General features: G+C 44.0%; 1 protein-coding gene across 1 annotated transcript in view; it reads right to left on the minus strand.

The window, feature by feature from the left end:
• Positions 1 to 3,037: 3,037 nt before the first annotated feature.
• Positions 3,038 to 10,000, minus strand: part of LOC134452369 (transmembrane protein 47-like) — a 36,273-nt gene continuing 29,310 nt past the window's right edge. Inside the window, exon 3 of the mRNA XM_063202735.1 lies at positions 3,038 to 4,126. Coding sequence (XP_063058805.1) covers positions 3,945 to 4,126 — 182 coding nt within the window. The 3' untranslated portion in view covers positions 3,038 to 3,944. The remainder of the gene's footprint in view (positions 4,127 to 10,000) is intronic.

Here is a 10,000-nt window from a genome sequence, read left to right on the forward strand (position 1 = left end):
GAAATGATAAAAAGAGAGAGCTGTACAACATGAGAGGAAAAGGGAGGTAAATCGGGGCTCTGACATCCCTGAAAGGCAGGATGAAAAAGTTAATTACTTTCTTGAGTAAGCCGATGCTTAAATGAGTCGTTAATAAGGAAACGGTGACACTCTTGTCCATAAGTGATGAATTAGGTAATGATTATGATTGTGATGGAGGGGCAAAACACCCCAATAATGATGAAAATGTTGATTGTTGTCTTCTATGCTCACACTTCAGTCATTAATACATTCTACAATTTTGATGCCCCAATGTTGAGCTGAAGTTGGTGCTATCGCTCCTGACCACATGTGGAACTTTTGACTGACGGACCCGAATGAACGAGCGTCCAGAATAAAACGTCTAAAAACATGAACTGACTTAACTTACCACAGTGTTCACGTGTTCACATTTGAATCGACTCTTGGTATTCTCTTGAATGAGAAACATTCAAACCGCGAGGGGAGTTAAACATTTTTTTTTTTAGATTTTGTAGACAGAGTAGATTTGGAGTCAGGCATGTCTGTGGTAGGGCTGAATTGGCCATATTGTTAAATGCTCCCAAATATTTAATGGCACGACGTTTTGGACTAACCGTCCTTCATCACAGTGGTTGCACTGTGATAAAGGACGGTTAGTCTGAAACGTTGTGCCATTAAATATTTGGGAGCATTTAACAATGTCGCAGACCTTCATTTTCTTTTCACTTATCTTACTTTTGGTCCAGCACCTGTGCCACTGATGTGCGCGTATTCTTTGACTTTCTGGATTGGCCATATGGCATACAGGGCATTTGCCCGGTGGACTGTGGATGATTTTGGCCTGGTCCTCTCCTCAGTCCTCACGCTGATACAGCAGGCCTCCCTGAGATAGTCAGATTCTGTGCAAGATTTTTTAGTTGTTTATATTTCTAGAATTCATGCTACCCATACACAAATGTTACCTTTTTCATGAATACTTACCACCACCATGACATTCTAAGTATTCATTATGACTGGAAAAATTGCAATTTTCATACATGAAAAGGAGGATCTTCTCCATGGTCCGCCATTTTGAATTTCCAGAAATAGCCATTTTTAGCTGCAAAAATTACTGTACTTGGGCCATACTAGAAAATATTAGTTTATTACTTAGTAAACATTCATGAAAAGATCAAATTTGACAATAGGGGACACGGTTTCAATGAGCAACATAGTTGCAGTACCTTTTTTGACCAGTTCCTGCACAGTGTACCTTTGAGTATCTTGGCTGTTGTGGTCAACTAGTTAAAAATTAGGTGCATGGTGGACCGGTCGTGGCTGAAAGTATCCGGCCCAATTTTTTGTCCCAGTCTAGGCCTGGTCAGTGGGTAACGTGCAAGCTCACAGCAGAGGGCGACTTTAAATAAACAGCAAGCAGCAGACACGGGACTGCAGGGTAAACAGCAAGAAGCAGACACAAGACTGTAGGGTAAACAATTTATTCTCCTGTCCGTGGCACGAAAAAGGCTTAAACTTACAGTATATACAGCAACAGCAGAGAACTGCAAAACACTTCTTCCATTTCTTAACGTCATCCGTAGAATTGGTTTTCCAAAACGCCATAAGGCCACTAAAATGCAATTCTCATTTTAAGGGCAATTTTTCATTTGACCTTCCCTTACCAAATTCATACAACAAAATGCTGACTTCACTGATATTAACCCGGAAATTCAATTAAAAAACACGTTGAATACATTGTATTGAAAAAGTATTCAAAGACAATGTATATTTAAGCGTTTTGGAAAAAGCTCTTAATCTCAGTAAAAGGATCTGCAGAATTTGCATTAATGTTTCTACTTTCCCCCCCAAAATAACAGCAATAACCAAATGACAAAAACAAAAATGATACTTCATATTCTATTCAAAGAATACATTTGCATGGTATGAGCATTCGAACAGTATATATTCTACATCATAAAATGCAACACAACTGTGTCAATACAATACAAAAAGAAATAATAAAGATATCTTTTTTTTTCTTGCTTGAAAAAGAAAAAAATCAACTAGCAAGCTGCAACTCCAAAGACGTTGCTTTCTTCGCAGGGGTGTCAGTTGTGGATGTCCACTGCATTCCAGTGGAAAGCATTGTGTAGAAGAGAGAGAGAGAGAGAGAGAGAGAGAGAGAGAGAGAGAGAGAGAGGGGAGGGGAGGGAGAGAGAGAGAGAGAGAGAGAGAGAGAGAGAGAGAGAGAGAGAGAGAGAGAGAGAGAAGTTCTGGAAAGGCAGCATAAAAACAATGATGCGAGAGAAAGAATTAGAGCTTGATACGACAGAAAGAGAGAGTTAAACAGAGAGAATGAATGCATACAAAGAATATTCTGATTTTAAACGGAATGTTGGCAGTACTCAGTTTGTGCCAGTCATGGAATCTCTTCATTCATTCCGGTTCCAGAACACTGTTCCACACATGTAAGAGGAATATTCCGGAACTTGTTTTAAACTGAATACTGACAATATTCTGTTTGAAACCAGAATATTCGGTGCATGTAACTGCACTGTTTGAAACCGATGCCTACATACAGTGGCAGAGTAGAGAGGAGAGAGAGAGAGAGAGAGAGAGAGAGAGAGAGAGAGAGAGAGAGACACGAAGGAAGAGAGGGAGGAAGGGAAGGTGGGAGTGGCGCAAGTCCTCCTGTTTCTCTCAGCTGTTCCCCATACTTCATACTGTATGTCCAGCAAACAGGCCTGCAAGCTTGCCACTCCGGGAGCCCAAGCGCTGTCTATAAATATGTAACCCAGTCGGAGTGCTGTGCTGTGTGTGTCTGGTCTGGTGTGGTGTGTGCATGTGTGTGACCACATCTGCGTGGTCGTGGTGTGTGTTGGCATTCAAACTATGCACTCTTCTACCGTACACAAAAAAAACTCCCTTCATGCCAGGATATGTATGTATCTTCATCTTTGCACAAGTGTGTGTGTCTGTGTGTCTGTGTGTCTGTGTGTGTGTCTGTGTGTGTGTGTGTGTGTGTGTGTGTGTGTGTGTGTGTGTGTGTGTGTGTGTGTCTGTGTGTCTGTGTGTCTGCAGGGAATCCAACATTGGGGGTCAACGGGATCTGTTGCCCCGGGCCCAGAGAGCGTTTGGCCCCAAAATTGGGTTCTCATTACACTAAACTGCACTGGGTGGATGGAGGGGCCCTTTCAGTTGACTTTGTCCTGGGCCCTGCCAAAGCTATCAGCAGCCCTGTTTGCGTGTGTGCATGGACGTGTGTGTGTGTGTGTGTTTGTGAATGAGTGTGTGTGTGTGTGTGCATGTGTGCGTGCATGCATGTATGTGTCTGGGTGTGTGTGTGCGCACATGTGTGTTTGCCTGATAGAGAGAGTCTGTGTATGCACGAGTGATATCCAGCGAGGGACTCAGTGAAGTCCAGCCCAGTAAGTTAAGAGGTAAATCATCTAATAGAAGAGCCTGAAGGCCTGTGTGTTCTTCAGAAAATGAGGACTCCAGGCTCTTCTATTAGGTGATTTACCTCTTAACTTAACCTGGTTTACTCCTGAACCAGCTTTGTAGTATAGTCTCCAGTCCAGTATCTGTGCATGTGAGTCAGTGTGTGTGCATGTGTGTGTGTGTGTGTGTGAGTGTGTGTGTGTTTGCCGGATAGAGAGAGTCTGTGTATGCATGGGTGATGTCCAGCGAGGGACTCAGTGTAGTGCAGTGAAGTCCAGTATCAGTACAGTGCTTATGTGTGTGTGTGTGCATGTGCATGTGCGAGTGTGTGTGTGTTTGTCTGATAGACTGAGTCTGTGTATGCATGGGTAATAGCCACAGAGGGACTCAGTGCAGTCCCGTCCAGTCCCGTATCATCAGTACATGGCGTCTTCGTGTGTATGTGTGCTTGTGTGTTCAGTATCATCAGTACATGGCGTGGGTGTGTGCTTGCGTGCATGTGTGTATACATGTCCAGTCCAGTATCAGTACATGGCGTCCTCGTACATGTCCGTGCGGAGGCAGAAGAGCACGCCGCTGCCCAGCATGAAGATGGTGGCGCCCCAGCCCAGCCCGTAGCCCCAGTTGAACTCATGGTACGTCTGCAGGGCCGTGCTGTCGATGAACTTGATTGGGTAGAGCACCAAGGCACAGGCCTGGAGGACCACTGAGGGAAGAGGAAGGACAAGACAGCCAATCAGAATCACAGATAGCAACAGAGAGGAATTTGATTGGGTAGAGGGACCAAAGTGCAGGCTTGGAGGACCATTAAAGGGACACTGTGCAGGAAATGGTCAAAAAAGGTACTGCAACTATGCTGCTCATTGAAACTGGGCTGCCTATTGCCAAATTTAAAGTTGACTAAGTAATAAACAAATATTTTCTAGTAAGGTCCAAGTAGAGTCATTTTTGCAGCTAAAAATGGCTATTTTGGGAAATTCAAAATGGCGGACCATGGAGAAGATCCCCCTTTTCATGTATGAAAAGTGCAATTTTCCCAGTCATAATGAATACTTAGAATTTGATGGTGGTGGTAAGTATTCATGAAAAAGGTAACATTAGTGAATGGGCAGCATGAATTCTGGAAATAAATAACTAAAAATCTCACACAGTGTCCCTTTAAGGAAAGAGCATGGATACAAAGACAGCCAATGCGAATCACAGATAATAAACACTTTGTAACAGAGGAGCATTGTAGAGGGAGAATAGGTACAAAGGCAGAATAAACACAGATAACAAGAGACACAATGATAAACATACAGTAACAGTGATAGAGAACCACTGAGGAAGGACGATAGACACAGGAAACCAATTAGAATCAGTGATAGTAACAGAAATGAATTTGATTGGGCAGAGTAGCAAGGCTTGGAAGTCCACTAAGGAAGTAGGACAACAAGACAATGATACAAGGAGTGCGTTACAATATGCGACCTTGCCTCCTCCACTTGTGCTTGTCTCCTCGTCCCGCTTCCTGGCCTCTCCTCCGTGGAGAAAACGGTAAAGTTTCCCAGCTGTCAGCCTAGCCACAACAACTTTTGAGGGACTGTTTTTCATTCACCATCCCAATTGCAAATGAGAAAAAGACTCTACAATTGAGATTTTGCAAGATATTGAAATATAATGCTGTTGTCAATTATATCATCATGACACCTCACTTCCTGGTACAAGGAGAGAAGCAAGTGCAGGAGGCAAGTGGAGGAGGCAAGGTCGCATATTGCAACGCACTCACTTTTACAAGACAGCGAATGAATATCACCGATAAACCTGAAGTAAAAGCGATAACACTTTAATTTCCCCTTGTGATGAACTCTTCTCTACTCTAAAGCAAGCCTTCGCATAATTAACCTCGTACTTCTCGAAGACAGTAATTATCTGCAAGCGTAAACTGACTTCATACCTGCTGCAACACCAATGAAGACTGCTGTAGTATCTTGAAAGTGCACTCACACCATACTGCTGTTTATACAACCCAAATGACTTGGAAGGGTGTTTGGATCATTATAATGACATATTACCATGAAGTAATGCTTTACAGATGCGAAACACTCCAAGATCCTCTAGGTCAGTGGTTCTCAACCTTTTTCCCTGCGCACCCCCTTGTACATTTCAATGTGGTTCGCGCAAGTATGGATTCACTGCTCATTCACTGCATATTAAAGTACAGTCGTCTTTGGGGAATCCTCTTTTCCAATAGTCTTGGAATTAAACTACACTTCAGATGGCGCCTTCAAGCATATAATGCTCCATACTATTAAAAGCTACTTGATGTTCATTAATGCTAGATAAAAACTCACATATCCACCATTCCTCTATTCAGCTCCTGCACCCCCTTATGGCAGGCTGCGCACCCCCAGGCCCAGACTGTCATTGCCCCCCATCGAATTAAACAATTCAATGGCCCCCCCATGGCAATTAAGCACCGCCCCCTCTCAGCTATATCCTTCTCAACGCCCCCTCGGGGGGCTATACCGCCCCCATTGAGAAGCATTACTCTAAGTGTGCATTCCAATATGCTACCTTGCGTCCTCCACTTGTGCTTGTGGCCTCGTTCCGCCTTCTGGCCCAACCTCCATGGACAAAACAATACATTTTCCCCGCTGTAAGCCTAGCCAAATACATTTTTAGGGGACTATTCTTCATTCATCATCCAGTTTGCAAATGAGAAAATGACTTTACAATTGAGCTTTTGCGAGATATTGAAATATAATGCTGTTGTCAGTGATGTCATCATGACATATTACTTCCTGGTACGAGGCCACAAGCACAAGTGGAGGACGCAAGGTTGTATATTGGAGCGCACCCTAAGTGTATTGGATGATGACGATGCTATACGCCACAAGCACAAGTGGAGGACGCAAGGTTGCCTATTATAACGCACCCTAAGTGGATTGGATATGATGGTGATGCTATACAGTGCCATGCATGTGCGTAGCCTATATACTCCAGAATGGATGAAGTTAGTTCACCAGAATAAACATTCTCCAAATGAAAGTCTACTAGTGTGTGGTGACTTATTTGGTCTTCAGTATGTGGCTGGCTAGATGTTACAATTCTCCATTTCAGGGGTTGCTGTGCAGTTCTCCTCCAGACTCCAGCACGCACACAAACACACACTCACAGACGCACACAAATACACACTCACAAATACACACTCACAAACGCACACAGTGTCCATACCAAAACACACAAATACACACTCACAAACGCACACAGTGTCCATACCAAAACACACAAATACACACTCACAAACGCACACAGTGTCCATACCAAAACACACAAATACACACTCACAAACGCACACAGTGTCCATACCAAAACACACACACACATTCCTGTGTTTATTGAGGATTATGTAAGTTCAAACTAAAGAGCACACACACACACGCACGCACACACACACACACACACACACACTACCCGGCACAGCCACAGTATGGTTTTCCGCAGTTTAAATCATCGAGTACATTCATGGCTGAAATTCCTCAAGCAAGCAACAGACCTCTAGAGAGCCATTGAGGCAATTACACAGAATCTCTGGCGCACACACACACACACCCGCGCGCATGGACGCACACACAAACACACACACACACACACACGCACACACAGACACACACACACGCACACACACAGACACACGCACACACACGCACGCACACACACACGCGTGCACTCTCTCTCTCTCTCTCTCTCTAGTGCATTCACATCTGCTCTCTGTTCTCGCTAGTGAGTGTCAATACAACACTTAGTGTGTACACAATACATGAGTGTTGAATTGAACTCTGTAAGTGTTGCAAGTGTTGCAACATTGCAAACCTCAACCTCACATTAAAAATAACGACCCCAACCCCATATTCCCTAATCCAGTGGTTTTCAAAGTGGGGGCGGGGACCCCTGGGGGGCCGTGGAATGTTGGTAGGAAAAGCATAGCAAAACAAAATAAATGATTGAATAAATGGAATAACTAATGTACACAAAAATAAACCAAAAATTAGAAATAGAATATTCCCATTAGTCCTTTTTATATGTCCCAGTGGGACATTGACTCACAGGTCTACGCTCTGGGTGTCAAAAGGGGTACACAAGGGAAAAAATGGTGTGATACGTCCCATGTTGTATGGGGGCCTTGGCTGGAATCTAGTGGTATATGGGGGGTAGGGCTGGGCGATATGGGAAAAAACTACATCACGATATGGATTATTTTATATCACTTTAACGATATATATATAGATATAGTACAATGACATACGTTTTCAGTTATTCTCTTTATTTGCTCTTTATTTTTTCATGTCGCAAAACAACCTTTCTTTAAAGTGGATCTTTTTATTGTTATTTTTACAGTAACATGAACTTAAAGTGTGTATTGTGACAGCATAAAATGTAATTAAATGATATTCAATTGTGTACAACTGATAAAATAACTATCATGATATAAACGATATAGGAGAAAGGTCACGATATACACTTTTATATCACGATAACGATATATATCGTCATATTGCCCAGCCCTAATGGGGGACCCTGTCATGGTATAGTTTGGGAACCCCTGCTCTTATCTACCCTACGTACATGTACACACCCACTCTCTCACTCTCTCTCTCACACACACCTAAGAATCCCTTTTCTGGTTTATAGTAGGGACATTTTTATCGCCACAAGTAGTTAGGCAGGAACACACAAGCACGCACACACATGCATGCACAAATGCATGCATGCGTGTGAGCGTGCACACACACACACACACACACACACACACACACACACACACACACACACACACACACACAAACACACACACACACACACACACACACACACACACACACACACACACACACACACACACACACACACACACACACACACACACACACACATACACACACACACACACACACACACACACACACACACACACAGTTGGCATGTTCAGCCCACACCATGCCTGATTGTTCTGGTTGGACACACACACACACACACACACACACACACACACACACACACACACACACACACACACACACACACACACACACACACACACACACACAGACACACACAAACAAACACACACACAGTTGACAACACACACACACACACACACACACACAGTTGACAACACACACACACACACACACAAGTGGGGTGGGGAGTGGGGATGCTTGCCTAATTGCTGTCCTCCAGTTGTCATAGAAGAATTTCAATAATATTTCAGAGCCAATAAAATAATGTGTCATGATTTATGTCTTGTTTTTCGAGATGTTATTGTCTCCCTCACCCCCTCCTCTCTAATTTTCTGTTCATCTTCATCTTTTCCTTGTACTGTTTGTTTACTGATGCTCTCGCTCTCTGTCTGGGGATTGATCCCAGGGCTGGACTAGGGGGAGAAATAGGGCCCGGGCACTTTTGGCTTAAAGGGCCCCCCCTGGGGGAGAAATAGGGCTGAAAGGCATAATTAGTGGCGCAGAGCTGACACACCGGTGGGCCCGCACCCTCGTGGGGTGCCGATATTTTACGGATTCTCAACATTTCTGAAAATAGGAGCCCACGAGGGTGCAGGGCCCACCGGGAAATGTCCGCTATGCCAGATGGTCAATCCAGCCCTGATTGGTTCTCAATTAATCACATGGCTAGCTGCCCAGCTATTGATTGGATAAATCTGACCAAGGGGCACAGGCTCTCCTCCCCAGGCCATTAAACAGAGGGAGTCACCTCAATAAAATAAACCCTTCTCCTTTTTCAATTACATTTCACATCGAATCAGTGCCCCCTTCTGCTTGAAATGATGTGTTTTGCTCACAAAATCATTTGTTATTAGTTGACCTTCAGCAGATGGATGACAGGACACAAGCACATTAAAACACACACACACACACACACACACACACACACACACACACACACACACACACACACACACACACACACACACACACACACACACACACCATATATACAGCTTTATAACAATACCATCCATACAGCTTTACCCTTGAGTAAGTAAGGCACCTAACCCCACATTGCTCCAGGGGACTGCAATCAACAGTCAGCCCTGTACCTGAGGAACTGAACGGTGCTTCAAACAAAGCCAGCGTTGCCAGGTTGGGCTGTTTTGGGATGACTGTCCGTCTGTGGATTAAAAAAAAAAGCAAACTGGCCGGGTTTATTTCCTGTAGCTTTATGGCCATATGGAATCAATATAATTTAGTTCAAATGGGGCGGAATATAGAGCCTCTAGACGGTTTTTGAGCTTTTCTTTTGGGCTGGAAATCATCAGTCACATCTGGCAACCCTAGACAAAGCAGACACAGCAGTCACATCTAGCAACCCTGTAAGCAGACACAGCAGTCACATCTAGCAACCCTGTACTGGACAAAGCAGACACAGCAGTCACATCTAGCAACCCTGGCCAAAGCAAACACAGCAGTTTTAAAGCCTGGCTCAAACTACACGATTCTCGGCCCGATTCTCGGCTGAAAACCCCCCTTACGACAATCGCTGGAACGTTACCTCCCAGATTTCCCCGACGTTCTAAGATAGA

This window comes from Engraulis encrasicolus, chromosome 7 (genome assembly GCF_034702125.1).
Source record: "Engraulis encrasicolus isolate BLACKSEA-1 chromosome 7, IST_EnEncr_1.0, whole genome shotgun sequence".
Taxonomy (NCBI): domain Eukaryota; kingdom Metazoa; phylum Chordata; class Actinopteri; order Clupeiformes; family Engraulidae; genus Engraulis; species Engraulis encrasicolus.